The sequence below is a fragment of the Cyprinodon variegatus genome, unplaced genomic scaffold (genome assembly GCF_000732505.1).
Source record: "Cyprinodon variegatus isolate N-32 unplaced genomic scaffold, C_variegatus-1.0 Scaffold713, whole genome shotgun sequence".
Taxonomy (NCBI): Eukaryota; Metazoa; Chordata; class Actinopteri; order Cyprinodontiformes; family Cyprinodontidae; genus Cyprinodon; species Cyprinodon variegatus.
In genome coordinates, this window is record NW_015151166.1 from 224802 (window position 1) to 242883 (window position 18082).

The window sequence follows — 18082 nt, forward strand, 5'->3', positions numbered from 1 at the left end:
AAATATCACGAGAGTTTGTAACAGAACGATGAAATTTCACGAGATTTTGAAAGTAAAATAGATCGATACCGCGTTTTAAAAATCTATTTGATATCAGCATATGAAAATATATTTAAGTATATTATTTTTCAAAGTGTCAGAAATGGAGAACAAAACAGCTATTTTCAATGACTACTTATTTTTGTCCAGCTTTAACATCGGTATCGATATCGGTTATCGGCTACATGAGGTTTAAAATATCGGATATCGCCCAAAATCCCAATATCGTGCATCCCTTATATATATATATAAATAAATAAAACACTGCAAAATCCTTTGTCATCTGTTCTGTCGACAGGCTGCAGCCATGTCCTGAATCCCTTGATTTTGTCGAAATTAGCATTTTGAGCTTCTTTTCCTAACATAGAACTTTACGATCAATCGGAAGCAGAGCTGCGCAAACACGCAGAACCAGTTATATCGGATATATACGATCAAATTGCTTTTATTAACTTTTTTTTTTTAAATAAAGCATTTTATATGCTTTATTCAATAATCACATTTAATGAATTTTAATGCTTATTTAAAAAATAAGCCTGTTCAGATTGAAAAAAAGATTTAATTAGAAAACATTTTCTTTAGTTTTTAGTATTTTTAGTATTTTTCTGGGTGATTTTCAGCTCTTCAGACCAACGGAGCGCTGCAGGAGTTCAGAGCGAACACAGCAGCAGCTGAAGCTGGGGACTCACCGTAGAATATTTAGGCAGACGTTTCCCTCCAGGTCGATGTTTGGGTGATAGACCATGGTCTCACACTTTACCTTTGGGGGGTCGTGGGGGTAACCCTGTCCTACCTGGAACACAGAGACTCTGTTAGACATCGGCTCCTTCAGGAGCTGCAGCTGCTCCACCCTCCGTTCACAAAGACTCACAGAAAAATCATCAAAGAACCCATATAAGCTTCACTTTCTGGAATGAAGCCCAGAAAATAAAAACTTTAACATTATTTTTTTAGATCTTATTTAGGTAAAAGCAGGTTTATTCAGCATACGGACCATTCAAAGAGCTTTATTTACCTTAAAGCTGAAGACGAACTTTCCTCCTTTGTAAAAACCCTGAAAGAGACAAAAGCCTTTAATCTGAGCTCAGAGATTCAGGTTCTAAATCTAAACTCAGACTTTTCCCCATTCATCTTTATTAACTTTCATATTAAAAATACGAGTGGGATATTAATGTTTAAAAATAAACTAGCTTTTAGTTCGATCGTCTCCTCTAGTCATTGAAACGCTGGAAAATGTTTCCCAACAATCAATGAGAAAAAACGTTTGCAGCTGCTGGATCAGAGAAAAAACAATTCACCCCACAGCCCTGAGAATCTAATCGGTTTATCTCTATGCGCCGATTTGCATCATGTTGTCTCTTCATAGATCCAGATCAACCAGATCCTCCAGTCAGATTAAATGTTGAGAGTTTGTAAGAGAAACCAGCGGATGCTTTGCAGGATGAGCAGGTAGAGACGGTAGATGTAGATTCTGCAGAGAGAGCTGATCAGTTTATCTACATCTCATTAAGGATGGACAGCGTTGGGCCGATATTAAGACCAGCGTTTAACAGTTACCGACCCCTCTGTACCCTTCAGACACCTTCAAACAGCACTGACAGCATTTCTTTGCCTCAGTTTAACTCCCACAATCCTTTGCTGCTTCACCGTTTTTGTGTCATGACGGAGGAACCAGAGGAGCCAGCGATCCTTAAGGTGGAGCTCCGGATTTGGAGAACCACCCAGAGGGTCAACCCTTAGATCAGACTGAGCTCTGCTCCTCACCTTCATCCTCCCTCTGCTGCGAGGCATGGCGGCGGCAGCATCATACTGTGGGGAAGACTATCTGCACCTCACTCATCTTTCAGAGCCCAGATGGAGCGGCTCCAGGAGGGTCTGAAGGTCCCTGAGGTCAGCGATCCGTCCAAGCTGAGGAGGAGGCTGAGGCTCTACTGAGCAAAGGCTCATGGGTAATTTAGAACATTTCTTTTTTTTTTTTTTTCTTTTTATTTACTGACTTTTATTTCTTATTGTTTGTTTCTGTTGATGTTATCTCAGAGTATAAAACAACGAAAACTTTAATACATTTGAAAAAAAAAACAACAACTAATGTTTAAATATATAGAGCTGAAATCTAAACCATGAAAACTTTGGTGGTAAAAACAAACTTTCTGTTTTTATACAAACTACATTTGAAATAAGTCAGTTTGATTTATGTTCTCTTTCTTCTTATCCAGTAAGTTCAGTTCTGGGTTTGCTGAATAAACAACAGATTCACCAAAAAATTCAAACTGAGGGATTCAAACTGTAAAAAAACAACAAAAACACTTTAGCTCTTTTTTAAAGTTTCCTAACTGTAACTGAGAATCTGCAGGTGGGGGCTTCCTGAACTCGGCTCACCTCGTCTGGTGAGATGATGAGTCTAAAGTTGAGGAGGTCGTCGTCATCTGGGAAGCTGATTTCACACGTCTTTGGCAAGTTTAACTCATTGATGTCTGCCAGAAAAACACATCATCATCATCAACGGACCACAGAGAGGTTAGCAACACAGAGATCACCATGGTAACAGCATTGGTTAAAGGTGTTAAAGGAGGCGTGGAAGGTCTGCATCAGCTGAGATGTTTTCAGGAACCACTTCCGGAAAATTCAACTGAACCCAAAAACTTCGACAATTTCAGCTTTGAACTGTACAGATTACAGCAGGTTAACTAGTTAAACCCTGTGACTACAATAGGTTAACCAGCTAAACCCTTTGAATATAACAGGTTAGCTACTTAAACCCTCTGATTACAGCAGGTTAACTAGTTAAACCCTGTGACTACAATTGGTTAACCAGCTAAACCCTCTGAATATAACAGGTTAACTAGTTAAACCCTTTGAATATAACAGGTTAGCTACTTAAACCCTCTGATTACAGCAGGTTAACTAGGTAAACCCTCTGAATATAACAGGTTAACTACTTAAACCCTCTGATTACAGCAGGTTACCCAGTTTAGCCCTCTGAATATAAGAGGTTAACTAGTTAAGCCCTCTGATTACAGTAGGTTAACTAGTTAAACCCTTTAAATATAACAGGTTAACTAGTTAGACCCTCTGAATATAACAGGTTAACTACTTAAACCATCTGATTACAGTAGGTTAACTAGTTAAACCCTCTGATTATAGCAGGTTATCTGGTTAAAGAATCTGATTACAGCAGGCTAACAGTTTTAGCCTCTGAATTTATATGATTACTGTTAAAAACAGTGAGTAGAGCAGGTAAACTGGTTAAATCATGTGATTATAGTTGGTTAACTAGTTAAAACATCTGAATAAAGAGGGTTAACTTGTTAAGAGCTCTGGTTGTAGCTGGTTAACTGGTTTTAATCACACTTGTGACTGAATATTAACATTTTAGCTCCGTCTCAGTTTGTTTTTCCACTATGGCAGAAAGAGCTAGCCGCTGTTAGCTCCGGGTTGTGGTTAAGCTAACGGTTAGCCTGGTTGGGTAACAACAGCCGGCCTGGAATCACTGATCTCCCCCTTAGAGCTGCTGCTTTCATCCCGTGTTTGCTGTTAGGTGACCGGGGAGGAGAGGCCGCTATGAAGCGGCTCAGCAGGGGCCTCTCTGGGGGGGAGCTGACCCACCTTTCTGTATTCGGAGCTGGGCCGCGCTGGCTTTCTTCCCCCCGGCTCCGGCTCTGTTTCCTCCAGCAGATTCCTCGTCTTTCTTCTGCTGCTTCAGGGAGAAGAGCTTAATCATCTTCAACTGTTTGTAAGCTGATGTCCGAACTCGGTGTCCCTGTGTCGGGCGTGAACCTTCAGTCAGGTCGGTGTGAACAGCACCGTGGTGAGGATGGAGCCGGTGCGCCTCAAACTAACTAAGCAAGCAGAGAGAAGCTGCAAGTCGAGCCAGCTTAGCCTGTTAGCTGCGCAGAGGCCGGGTAGGGAGGAGCCATCAACGCTGATGTGACGCGTCAGCTCGGCCGCCATATTGGTAAGGTAAAACATCAGGTGGAAAAGTTTTCTGAGGCGGAGGAGAGCCGCACTTTGGCCATAATTAAACGACAAATTATTCATTTAGGGGGTTTGAGAGGTTTTTTCATCATTATTAGAGGCTTTATCTAAACATGTCCTTCCCAATTTCATAAGAATGGAGGGTGAGAGGAGAGAAATTATTTAATATTTTCTTGTGGTTATATCGCGCTCCTTTAAAAACGCAAACTCAGATATTATTTCCAAGACGAATGAAATGAACAGATTATCAAAGTCCAAGTTTCCTTACCAACCACAACCTTCTTATACAATATGGTTTCCATGCATTTGAAATATGATTATTTTTGCATCCCTGATTGTTTCTGTATCAGTAAACACAAATATATGCAGAACCAATTTTTGTAAACATCTTCTTTTAGCACTTAACATTTTGAAAAAAAATATATTTCATCGTATAACAGCATTAAGTCTGGCTACCAAGTGTAACAAATAGTGAATCCTGCTGATCAATCTTTGTTAATTTGAGGGTTTTTTTTTCATTCTCAGATCAAAATTCCACTTCAGAGTTAATCAGAAGAAAACATACGTTGACTATATAAGGTGTGGATTAATTGTACAACTCATCGTATTGCAATCTGTGTTATTTCATTAGCTCTACTTTGCATTTATTTGGCTTTATGTTGACATTTGAAAGGTTAATACCAAAGTTTCATCAGAGTATCAGCAGAGCGACCCAATAATTGATTATGGAAATCATTTTTTTAATTAGTGTAGAATAAAATCAATGACAATAATTATCAGTTTTATATGATCATTTTAATTCAGTTAAATTAGTGTGGATTGTTGTGTTTTTTATTTACTTGTATATAACATTAAACATTACATTATTCATACATTTCCAGCTGGTTTGTCCTTATTTTATTATTGTCAAATACATTTTTTATGCAAACCGTTTTAAGGGTTTTAATTTTTTTTATAAACTTTATTAGAAAGTTCTTTAAAAAACAAAACAAAATGAGTTTCCAGTGAATAATCGCCAGGGTTTTGAACAAAAATAATAACAATAAATAAAAAATAACTGAATAAAAGTAAAAATAGTGATAATGATTAAGTAAAGCTACACATAGAAGCATGCAAGGGGCTTAAATACATACTTTGAATTTACAGTATAAAGGTTTAACAGCCTTTTTGTTATTGGAGGAGGACAATGTGGAAAAATACGTTTTTACTTCCTTTAAAAAAATAAAATACATGAGGGTTTAATCATAATAGTTTTACATTTATAAAACTTGGCCAACGGTAGTAAAAGATTACATAAGAAGAAATGGTCAGAAAGTTATTTTTTGCTCTTTTATATTTAATCAAAAATGACTTTACTGGGTAACAGTGTTGAAATAAAAAAAAAAAAACCTCTTTAACCTTATTTACTATTAAATATTTATTGGGTAGAGAGAAGGTTTTATTCCAGACTGAAATGACTTAAGGAACTGAGATGCAGTTTGCTTGGATTAAAGTGCCAATGATTTAAGAATTTTTAAATGTCCCAAAATCGACTTCAAATGTGACGTCATCACGTAAAGGTGGGATGCGCGCAGAGCTCCTGCCCAGATTTTATTTACTACATTTTATTCCCGCATTTATTTCATTATTTTTGTCGTTACGCTCCAAGAGTGAAGCGGCGCGCGGGTTCTGCTGCCACCCGCGTGACGTAATCAATGCGGGATTTAGAGAATGTCGCACAGGTGGCAAGCTAGCTGACAACTGCGACGATCTAAAGCACGCGCGACGCGCACCGAGCAGCACGCGCCCCACACAATAGTCATGAGAACAAAAGCCGCGCGCCGCGCTTTATCTGATTCATGTTAATGCGCGAGGACTATTTGTTTGGCGGATGGTTACTCTGGGATAGGGAAGGCAGTTCCTGGTGAGCGCGAGGCGTTAGCGTGTTTTTTGTGTTTGCTAAAGTCTCGCAGGAGGAAGAGGAGCAGAGCGGGGAGGACTCACTGCGGAGAAACAGAGAGAGAGAGGGGAGTGAATGGGCACGACTCAGCCAGCTCCTCAGCGGCGCTGCGCCCTTCATCCCATCTACACCGAGCGATCCCCGAACTGAGACGCTTCCACCCCCGCGCGGGTCCGTGGAGCTGGCCCCCCGGGCCCCGGAGCGGCGGAGCCAGCGTGATGGGACATAAGTGAGGCAGCAGCCTGGATCGCAGAGCAGCTGCAGCAGCCCCGACGGAGGAACAAACAAGGAAGCGCTGAGCTGAAGCTAACGGCTAATAGCCGAAGCTAACGGCTAACTGTTGGCTAACATCGATTCTAATGAGCCAGCGAGGAGCATGCGAGCTAGCAGGAAGAGGTGAGAGGCCTCCGTGTGTCCGGCTGAGCCAGGGGCTCTCCTCGGTGAACGCACCCCGCTGCCGCTGCTCAGCGCTGGGATACAGAAGGAGGAAGCAGCCGCAGGGGGGCGAACAGCCCGATAGCCTGCTAACACGTTAGCATGCCTGCTGCTGGTGGGTTTTCTTGTAGGGGTGGGAGAGATGATGAGGGACTCTGTTAGTACAGGTGTTTAATTGTTTAATTAATAAAACAAAGAGCGTTTGGCGGCTGCAGGTGGCTGAATGGATGCTGCTGCAGACCGGTAGCTTTTAGCCATTAGCAGCTTCTTATTCTGTCCACCAACATGGAGCTAACAGGCTGATCAGTGCTTCTGTTATTGGATCAGATGTGGGGAATATTATGCATTTTTAAGATCTTTTCAGAGGAAGTTTGTTGAGGGGAAACAAAGAAAACATCAGCTGTAATTTTTACATCGTCCCTCAGAAGCTTCAGGAAGTAAGATTTCTGTTAGAGGAGTGAAAATCAGCGTGACAATAACCTGGTTAGCCACATTTCTGAAAGAGTTATTAACAGAAAGGACGTGAAAAACACATGGAGACACTTCCAGGACAAGGTCCTGCTTATAGATGAAGACATGTCCAAATTGGACAGTTTACATCCAGCTCTAATCTTCAGTTTCACTTTAGAAAAGCGGCTCCAGAAAACGGAAAGTTTGCAGATTCATCAGCATCAGTCGACTCTTCCCAGACCCTCATAATGCCACCACCGTGTTTGTCTGTAGATATGATGAATTCGGATTTAAAAGAACACAGAATATTTCCCTAAAAGTATTGGATCATGTTGGGAGGATGTATGCTTTGAAGTGATCAATGATCTTTTTTTGTTTTATTGTAATTATCAGCAGCATTTTCTGAATGGTTCATAGTGGAGGAAGTACTCGGGTATAGAGCACAAGTAAATGTATCGATACTTACGGTCGAATCTCACTCAAATATAAGTAAAAGCTTCTCAGAGAAGAATATACTCCAGTTAAAGTACTGAAGTACTTAGTGTTGAAAATACTTGAGTATTCAAGAGAAGAAATAATATTTTCTAATGTCAGTACATTGCATGGTGTGTCTCAGCATTTGGAGAGCCGAACCGATCTGATTTAGCGTCCGATCTGTCAGGAAATTGCGCCTCAGAGGTCACGGCGTTTAGTCACACATTGAACATCAATGGGGATGATCACAGTTAGTCTCACGGGGAAAGACTCGGTTTTGTTCGCACATCACGTTTATAGTGAGCAGGACAGACTGGAGCAAAAACAATGAAACATTAAAATAGAAACTTTCCCCATGATAGGAGTTCAGGAGGACAGAAACGGATAAAGTAGAGATCCTCTTTGAGCCTCACAGAAACCAGAATAAGGAGGAGCAGACAGAGCAGGTCAGCGCAGCGGATCTCTCTCACCTCTTTATGGAAAAAAGAAAGAAAAACTGTGATAAACTTCCCAGATCTCTCTGAGAATCACCTCTCTGCCTCAGTCACCATGGAAACCGTCCCACAGACTTTATTGCTGCGATTTTCTTTTCTTTAAACATAGATTTCATTATGAACATTCTCTATCTGTTCTGGTTCTAGATGCTGCACAGACTCTTTAAGTAGAGCTTTGCTTTATAGAATGAGACAGTGAGTTTTTAATAACTTTTTCATAATCTGTTCCAGTTTAAATGTGGGAAATAGTTTTAATGTGTTTATAGCACAGAGACAAATGAAAATAATCTCTGATCTGCTCATCCTGTCCAGTCGGAGCCTCTCTATACGCAGTCAGTGGGACATGGAGAAACATCAGGTCAGAGATTTAAGTCATTCGGGTGTTTACCCACCTGATCCACTATGGTGGGGATCAACCGCTGATGGTTAGGAACGTTAGCAGACCCTATTAGCGCAATCTTTCTAATAAAGATGCGTGTGTCTCTTGGTTCAGAAGTGACCATGCAATCCATCAAACTCTCTTTCCTCTTGATCAAGACGCTTTATTTTCCAAAATAAAAACAAACTTAGATTTTCTTACCGCAGTATGACGTGACAGGCAGATCATATCGGCTCATTTCGTTCCTTTTTTGAGACTCAAAAAACAACAATAATCAAAAGCAGTTAAAAACTGTATGGCTGCACTGACTGAATCCAAGAGCTCTCCCGGCCCCAATAGCCACCTCCACTATAATCCAGGTGCTGCAGTCACCTGTCCATCATGAAGGGGCGGAGGCCAGAAACGGCGTAAATTATGCACGGCAGCAAAACACAAATAATACAAATAATACACAAGTTATGGAAGTCCCAAATCTCATTGTATCTGTCACAGAATATAATGACAATAAAGGCTTTTTGACTTTTGACTTTGATAAACAAATTCATAATTAGGTCAGTCAACTCATACTTTGCACCAAAATATTTCATGTTCATATATATCATACCAAAACCAGACAAAAATAGTAAACTAGAAATAAATATTCAATCATAAATCAAGCATTTGGCTCCAACAGACCTTGATGACGACAACCTGCTGCAGCTTGTGGGGTGCTTTCTGATAGAAGCTGGTTCTGGTTCTGATCCACAGGTCCAAACACTTCACAGATGTTTTTTTTTTTTTTTTTTAGATAGAAGCTAATCTGATTGGTTCTCTGTGAGCCGGACCAGAACCGGGTATCCAGGTGTTCCTGCTGCTGCTCAGAGGGCTTCATAAGTGTTGATGAATAGGTTTCTGATGGATGAGGTGGAGGCGGTGTCATCTGGTCCAGAGAGGGCTCTAAAACCTAAAGGACTTGGTCCCGGTGGACTGGCGGCTGGGTTTAGGGACCCCAGACTCCGAACATGGAGCTGGATCTTCATAAACTCCTTTAGGACACATGCAGGTTGCTGCCATTGGATTTTCATAATATTTTCTGGGTCGGTTCTGTTAAAATGAGCATTTGTGCCTTTGATTTTAGGTTGTTGGATGAGGAGGGTGAGGTTCTGATCAGTAGCTGGTCCTGCTGTGTGGTTCTACTCATCAGGACTCAGCTGTTCAATGAACCAGGGCTGATCTGGGTCGCTCTGACCAACAGGGGTCCCCTAAAGTCTGTTCTTCATTTCAAATTCAAAAACAATTCTGCAGACGAAACGTTGCAGGAAATGCAGCGTGATGGTTGGTTCTGAAGATCAGAAACTTTCTGAGTTGTGATGAGCTGTGGAGAATCCAGTCAGAGATGAGAAAGATGCCAGAACTCATGGCGGTGGCAGTGGAATGATGCGGAGCTTCAGCTAAACATTTACAACAAAGCGGTTCTTGTTTTGTTGATTCTTTGAAGGACAGATGATGTAGATGTTTTAATCTGTGAGTCGGCGGTTCTGGACGGCATCCAGAACCTTCTGGTTCAGGGAGTTTGGGTCGGAATAGCTGCAGCCTCCAAATCGGAGCAAACATGGCTCCTCCAGAATAAACCTGGCCCTGCTAATGAAGAGGAACCAATTCTGATTTCAAATATAAAATTATCAAACAACATATTATTATTATTATTTGATGCTTTGGAAAACTGAGCTCTATGAAATTGAGTAAAAATAATGTTGGTTTCAGTTTCCACCTCTGTTGGAGCAGAGAAAGTTTGGCTTCATGGTATCAGGAAAAGAGGCGGGTCCAAAACTATTGGAGAAAAACAGCACAAGTTTATCATCAGATAACCATCTTAAAGCTTTGTTTGCCCTCCTCCTGATTATCATGCTGGTCACTTAATTGTTCCAGAAATTCAAACTAATCTAAATGTTTATCAATGACTCACAAGAAAACACTGAAGGTTATTAATATTAATATAGTGCAATAAATCCAATCCTCAGTCTGCCCTTCTGAAGAAGCAGAACCTTAACAACAGATCATCGAGGTTTCCTCTGAGGAGCAGCAGAGCCGCGTTCCGTCTCCACCAGCTTCATCTCTCCCTCTGTCTGTCTCTCTGTCTCTCTCCCTCCAGCTGACTTGTTTGGGGATGTCGGGCAGTAAGGCGCTGGGCGGGGGGGCTGGCAGCGGGGCGAGGCGCAGGCGGACCCGGTGCCGGCGCTGCCAGGCCTGCATGAGGACGGAGTGTGGAGAGTGTCACTTCTGTAAGGACATGAAGAAGTTTGGAGGGCCGGGGAGGATGAAGCAGTCCTGCCTGCAGAGACAGTGCACAGCGGTGAGACACACACACACACCTCACCGTCTTACTGTATGTTATGAGGACCAGACCATTGATTTTCAGCTGTTTCTATACCTTCACCCTGACCATTACCCCCCGTCACACCTTTATCCAGCGTCCGCCTGACGTCCCAGAATCTCCTAAACTTTCCATGGATTTTTCTATTCTGGGCGAATATACAGAGGATTCATAACGAGTCCAGAACTTCTGTCCAACCACAACCTAACTTCTGCATAACGCACAGCAGCGTAATGCCCAGGAAATGATGCACAATCATTGTTAAATGGGCATTAAGAAGCATCAGCGCTCGTCTGGAACACGTCAGATACCTTGATATGTTGGAGAGAAGTTCTGGATAAGTTACGCAGAAGTTTAGGATCAGCTAGACGCCACGACTGATGAGGAACTGATACTGAACGGATGTCGACCATCAGATAACTAACCTGGAACTGACGGCCCTCGGATGTTTCAGCGTTCTCAGAACTTATCCAACCTACGCCAGAGTTTTGCCAGATTTTTCGTGCGTCAGTCAAACGCTGGTCTAAATTGTCCAGGTGTGACAGCGGCTTAAGGCTTATCCCAAAGCTAACCGTTAGCAACAGAGGGTGAAGTCTGGACCAATGTCCTCACTGGTGTCCAATTTGGAGAGAACTTTGTTCCTCTTTCATTAAAATAAAATAAGTCGTTTAAAAAAAGAAAGTATGAAAAACTTCTAAATCCAAAAGGTTTAATTTGTCAGTAATTCATTATGTTAAAGCAAAACTTCAGCTGATATTGTTTTTTTTCAGGGTTCCCGCTGATCCTTAAAAGTCTTAAGTTATGGAATTCTTCAATATAAGACTTAAAAAAGCCCTTTTGGTTTTAAAATGTCTTAATTCAGTCTTTCATAGGTCGTAATATTGTAACCAAGTCATAAATAGGATTTTATTGTTGTGATCCATATCAAAGATAAAAATAATTGATAATATTTTGTGGACTTTGAGCCAGGAACAAAACTAATTTAATGAATTGAGTTCAGTAGTTTATATAATGAACTACTAAATAAATATTAAATAAATCTGTTATTTGTGTTTTTTCTACTGGGCCAGAAAGTTAGGATTTATGTTCAGATAAATATTTGGGTAAATTTATGGCTACCAAGCTTTTCTGGTGTTTATTGTAAAGTTGGTTTTAACTTTTTATTAAAAAGTTTTAAATTTAACTGTCTTTATGTTGGAGGAACCCTGTTTTTTTTAATCAAACCTGTTTTATTTCTTAAGAAGACTGATTTCTCCGTCTGCCTTCACTAATAGAAAGGAGACGCAGCAGCTGTACGTCCTCACAGGCCGCCCACAGAATAACAGTCTGTTAAAAAAAAACAGTCAACAAACAATAAAATCAGATTAAATAACAAGCTGGGAAAGTTTTGCTTGATAATTTGCATAAATATTTTAACTGCTCAATTATTAGTTATTAAAAAAAAATAAAAAATTCCCTCGGTTTTGATTTAATCAAATAATAATGGAACAAATTTCTCTCCTCGTAACAAACGGAGATATCAGAAAATGTCCCCCGCCCGCATGGCGCCGTACGGCCCGTATCGACACGGCGGCCCGGTTCTCCGTTTCTGACCCGGTTTTGTGCCACCATGTTCTCACAAACCCAGAGAACCACATCACCTCTTCTGCCTTCTTCCAAATAGCAGCAGCACCGGCCCGGCAGGCTAGATGCTGGGTTTCCATGGCAACCGCAGATGGTTTCTTGCTGTGAGAGCGAGCGAGCTCTAGCTCTGATCCATCTGTGCAGGATTCCTACCACAGAGCAAGGCGCCGCAGCCCGCTCTGTTCTGATGGGGAGGGGTCAGGGACGCCCCCTACTGGCCAATAGGAGGAGAGCTTCCTGTTTGGGTTTTTAGACCAGAACTTCATTGATCCGACCGGTTCTGATCCGGTCTGACCCTCCTCTTCCTCAGCCTGCGGGAGGAAGGCGTCATTGATGATGTAATCGATGATGCGCTGAAGGCGGACGCTTCTGGTCCTTTAAGTTTTTATTAAACCTCATCTGGAAACCAGATGTTTCATCTAATAACGGATAAATTAGTAAATCTTATTTTTTGGTAAAAATATAAAATGATTTTAAACCTTATTTCGGTCGTAGCTCATTAATCTGATCACTGATGTTTCCCATTTTTTCCAGTTTATTCACAAACTTTATCATTTAAACCTGAACTTTTACTCCTTATATATTTTTTTTTATTTTCATTTATGTAAAAAATTATCCATATAAAAAAAATTAGAATGGTATTCAAATGTTAAACCCTTTGACATATTGTTTAGGATATATCTATTCATAACTGTAGTTTAATTTGTCAACAGGAAACATTTTGATCCACTGGGACATTTTTACTTCCACTAATTAGGTTTACATTCTTTGATAACTTCATTTTTCTGTGATGTTTATTAATGACTGACTGTTTATGTTGATTGAAATTTAACTATTTTTTTAATTGAAAGAGATGTCAGGAAGTTTAAAAGCAGCAGATGATGGGTGTCATTTAAAAGCTGCTTCTGCCGCCATGGCGTGCTCACACCTCACCCGCCTGTGTGTGTGTCTGCAGCCCGTGTTGCCTCACACCGCCGTGTGCTTCGCCTGCGGCGAGGCGGGGAAGGAGGACACGGTGGACTCGGAGGAGGAGAAGTTCAGCCTCTGTCTGATGGAGTGCACCATCTGTAACGAGATCATCCACCCCAGCTGCCTCAAGGTGAGTCCGCCGCTCCATGGGGTCAGATCAACCAATCCTGGTCCAGTTCTTCCGGGTCCTTAGTTTGTTTTAAATGTTATATACAGAAAGTATTCACCCCCCTTTAAATGTTTCACTCTTGGTTTCATTGCAAAAATTTGCTAAAATCAATAAAGTTAATTTTATTTCTGATTAATGTTCACTCAGCCCCCCCATCCTGACAGAAATAAAACAGAAATGAAGAAAATTTTGCTTATTTATTAAAGAAAAAGTGAAATATAAAATGGTAACCACTTTAGAAGAGATCCGCAAAAATAGAATAAACTGATCTAGATCTTTTTAATAAAATTACTGTTTAAAATAAAGTTTTCTAATTAGCCTTTTGGCTTTTATTTATACATTTATTAAAACCTTTCAGACGATTCTCTCAGCTATGAATCTTTTTTTTTTTTTTTGTACCTTTTCCCTTCAAGGTGAATTAATAATATCAGAAATATTTAGTGAGACGTTATCATCTAAGAACCAATGATGGTTGATCGTCTGTAAATTTAATTCCAGTTTTCCATTTTGTTCTCAGAGTCTCTATTCTGGGTTTTTCTTTCATTTTAAACAATGTTTAGGGAAACGATTTTATCTTTCAGGACAGAGACGATGTTTCTGTTTCTGGTTTATTTTCATCAGACGTCCTGATTCTGGAATCAGCCTCAAACTTTAAGCTCCTTCTCTGTTTAACTGGTTTGAAGTTTCAGTGAAGAACCGACAGGTTCTGGTAGAACCGGGCCTCAAACACATGAAAAAAGATTTCTGTTTATTTACGGGCAGGGCCGGATTTAGGAAATGTGGGGCCCTAGGCAAATACAGGCAGGGGCCCCTCTGAATGGAGAAGACAACACATCAAACAGCCCCATTCTACAGTAGGGCTGTTGTAAACGAATATTTTAGTAATCGAGTAATCTATCGATTATTCTTACGATTAATCGAGTAATCTGATAAAAAAAATTTATAAAATGCAGAGTTTGTACAGAGTTCTGCAGCCTTAACTAGTCATGATAAAATGCAAAAATGTTGCTCTTTTTATTAAAACGATGCTATTATTTATTCTTGATTGCTTAGGTATAAACAAATATAGAATTACTACAAAAAATATTAATCAAAAATTTCTAATTCATACATAACAGTAGCGAGAAGAAAAGACCAACTTTTCAGGATGGAAAGACACCAATAAATAAATGCTTTTCAGCTTATGCCTGTAATCTGTTGCTGCATATTTTTATTAACAAACTTACATTAAGTCCTGCATAATTTCTCTCAGTTCCACCCTCACATACAATTTACACTACACCCGGTTAAGTAACCGCTATGTTTAGATGTAACGTTAGCAAAATAATGTGCCTCAATTTACATCTAAAACATGGCAGATTATCACACAACGTAGTTAGCAAAGAGAACATAAACGTTACCTGTTGGCAACCGTGTACGAGTTGGATGCATGTAGCGGGTGTTTTCTCTTCAGATGCTGCAACATTGATGTTGTGCTGTTGTGGTACGCCAATTCTGCTTTGCAGTGGATGCATTGCGCTGTTTTGTCCTTTCTGTTTAGCCTAAAATGTTCCCAAACTTTTGACATTTTTTGTCGCTTTCGGGGTTCTCCTTCTGAGCATTCTCCGGTTCCCTCCATAGCTACAAACTTAGCACAAGCGCTCCAGGCACTAACGGAAGTGGTAGCGTTGTGCAACACAAAAACCCTCCGGCTAGACCAGTGTGCTGCGTATTTAACAGCATTGCTTATTACAATACAATAAATTTAGCGAAGCTTCGAGGCAGATAAATTTCCTCGAGGATTTTTTGTAATCGAGTTACTCGAGTTACTCGATGAATCGTTTCAGCCCTATTCTACAGATAGAGAAATGTTAATAGAATAGACATCCATTATCATTTCTAGGTTGTGTCCCTCTCTTCTTGTCCCTTTTCTTCTTGTTTTCCTCTCTATGTTTTGTACTCAGCTGACTTTTCATGCTGTCTCTAAAGGAATGAAAGATTTTTTCCAAGCACTAAGCTCACTTAGCTGATTGCTCCTTCCTGTGTTTCCAAAAAGGCCAAAGTAAATAACCCAGTCCTTCTTTTCACTGTAGACAAGCCATGATCTGCTTCTCTGTTCTCCATTTTTCATTTGGATGAAATAATAGCTGCATGAATCATGACAGCAGACAAGATAGAGGAGAGCAGGAGGCGGGGTTACCAATCTACTCGCTCTGGAGAGCAGAGTTCGCTGCTTTTAGATGTTGTCTCCAGTCTCCAGTAGCAGAAAAAAGTCTCTAGATTTGGCGCTAGGAGCTTTTTAGAAATCAAAGTGCTAGAGGGGTCTGAAAAGTGGCTAAATATAGCGACTAAAGCGCTAAGTTGGCAACACTGCTCTTTGCATGGTTTGTTTTCAAATGGTTTGCTGCTGTCTGTTTGGACCTTTCTGAACATGTGCAGCAAATGGACTGATCCAATATGGTGGACACTGAAGGGGGGGGCTGAGACACACTTAATATTATCAGCGTTCTGATGGCATTTTAGCCAAAGGATTTTGATCAAAAACATAATTAATGTGCATAAATAAGGAATAGTTGGAATAACCATACATGGAAACAGTTTTTGGCCCCCCCAGGAAGTTGGGGTTTTGCCCCAGTGTTGGGGCCGCAGTGTCTCTGTAGTTATAAACCTGGAGTGAAGCGGAGGAGCCGCATCCAGAGCTCACCGCTGAGTTTTCTTCCTCCTCAGATGGGAAAAGCTGACGGAATCATCAACGATGAGATCCCCAACTGCTGGGAGTGTCCAAAGTGCCACAAGGAGGGGAAGACCAGTAAGGTGAGGGTTCGGGATGCTCCGAGGTTAGCCTGCGCTCGCAGTTAGCTTCCAGAAAGTTCTGAAAATCTGAACCAGTTCTGTGTTTTAAACCAGGACCAGCAGGACGGGTCGGGCAAGAGGAGGCTGGATAACGGGGAGGTGGGCCGCTGGAAGCTCACGGACGAGCCTCCTCCTAAAAAGAAAGCCCCTCCTCCACTGGAGGAGGCCGCCAGGGGGGAGGGGGGGCACAAGAGGAAGAAGGAGAAGGAGCAGCCTCTGGAGAGCGGTCCGAAGAAGAAGGTGGGCTGATTCTGCAGGTTCTGTTCCAGCTGCTGGGTTCTGTTCTGACGCTAACTGCTGTCCGTTTCCTCCTGTCCTTCAGATTAAAGGCGCGCACGAGAAACGCCTGAAAAAGGTGAGACACGCCTTCCCCCTGCCTGACCTTTGACCCCTTCAGGGTTTAACCTGCTGAATTCAGCCTATGGAGCGGGTGGTGGGCCCAGCAGAACCGGGCCAGTAACCTACGTCAGCCGAATATAGATATAAACATAAAGAGATGCTTTCATTTCACTGTGTAACAGGAATAAGCGAGCCAATCAGAATGCTTCAGTCTGTTACATCACATGGAAGCAGGCGGGAACAATGGAGGCAAACCATTAGCTGGATAACAACCAGAACCAACTATCTGATGAGTTAGAATCCAGCGGCTGCCTCGTCCAAAGGCCAGATTCATCCGCCGATGACATCACAGCGCCGCACTGAGGTCTGTTCGGATTGGAGACTCCTCGTTATGCGGCCAAAAAACGCCTCCTCCTCGCCTGTTTTGAAGGATGGGTCCGCTGTATCCTCCGTAGCGTCGGATTTCCCAGGATTCATTGCGAAACAAAGCAAGCCGGCTGCTCCATGCTCAGAGGAAAGAGGAAATTGGCGCCAAACAGTGGTGAATATTGGAAGTGCAGCTTAAAGAAAAAGTCTGGTCAGCAAGGAATAATCAAATAATCAATAATCGATCATTATTTATACATTTGTGGTGATTTAATGAGTTCAGCATTAATCAGTAAAAAAATTTAAATAATTTCCATAGCGAGCACGGAGCAGCTGGCTTGCTTGGACTCGCAACGAATCATGGGATATCCAAGGATACATCGGACCCGTCCTTCAAATCGGGCAAAAAGGACGACGCCTTTATCGGCCGCATAACGAGGAGTCGGACCAGACCTCGGCGCCGTGCTATGATGTAATCGGCCTTGGAATCAGCCCATGGATTCAAACACTGCCATTGTATATAACAGTAGACATTGAATGTCTCGGCACGGAAATTATGGCTGCCATCTTGGGGAGGTCGACCTGCTTCTTTAAGCAGAACGGAAGGATGCGTCAGCACTGCCGCGTATTTTGGTTTAAATCACAGACTGTTGAGGTAGGGGAGAACTTCCTGAAGGCATCAGAGCTTTAGAGACATTGATAAATAAACAGCAGATATACACTGACGCCACAACGTCCCCACAGTGGGGACGTTGTGGCGACACAGCAGCAAAAGTAGTCACACAACTGTGGAGCTTAAAAAGTTTATAAAAGTAATAGAATAAGTGATAAAAAAAGATCTAATCCAATTTTATTAAGCGCTTAAAAACAACCACAGCGTTGTTTTTACCAAAGTGCTGTAAAGAAAAAACAAAGCAGATAAAATATGGGTAAAAATAACATTCACATAAAATATAAATAAATATAAAACAAACATTAAATATTGCATGTACACTGTTTTTACAAATATAAATACAGCTGTGGACATTTTTACAGTATATTTAATTTCTATATACCTGTATAAATATGTTTCTGTATATTCAATTCTATTCAGTTTATTTCTATATTCCGCCAATTCACATCATTTCATCTCAGGTCACTTTCCAGTTCACCAGATCATCCAGTCAGATTGATACAAAGTTTTCTATCTAAGGAAAACCAGCTGATTGCATCGACTCATTGACTCTTCAGCAATCCCTCACACTAA

The 18082-nt window shown here is 41.2% G+C and overlaps 2 protein-coding genes across 2 annotated transcripts in view; one reads left to right on the top strand and one right to left on the bottom strand.

The window, feature by feature from the left end:
• Positions 1-3942, bottom strand: part of ube2m (ubiquitin conjugating enzyme E2M) — a 5867-nt gene extending 1925 nt beyond the window's left edge. Inside the window, exons 1-4 of the mRNA XM_015394871.1 lie at positions 3646-3942; positions 2419-2513; positions 1055-1093; positions 729-832 (exon numbers count right to left, since the gene is read on the bottom strand). Coding sequence (XP_015250357.1) covers positions 729-832; positions 1055-1093; positions 2419-2513; positions 3646-3760 — 353 coding nt within the window. The 5' untranslated portion in view covers positions 3761-3942. The remainder of the gene's footprint in view (positions 1-728; positions 833-1054; positions 1094-2418; positions 2514-3645) is intronic.
• A 1546-nt stretch (positions 3943-5488) lies between these two features.
• fbxl19 (F-box and leucine-rich repeat protein 19) overlaps positions 5489-18082 on the top strand; it is a 16436-nt gene continuing 3842 nt past the window's right edge. Inside the window, exons 1-6 of the mRNA XM_015394877.1 lie at positions 5489-6349; positions 10317-10517; positions 13117-13260; positions 16006-16092; positions 16186-16371; positions 16454-16486. Coding sequence (XP_015250363.1) covers positions 10332-10517; positions 13117-13260; positions 16006-16092; positions 16186-16371; positions 16454-16486 — 636 coding nt within the window. The 5' untranslated portion in view covers positions 5489-6349; positions 10317-10331. The remainder of the gene's footprint in view (positions 6350-10316; positions 10518-13116; positions 13261-16005; positions 16093-16185; positions 16372-16453; positions 16487-18082) is intronic.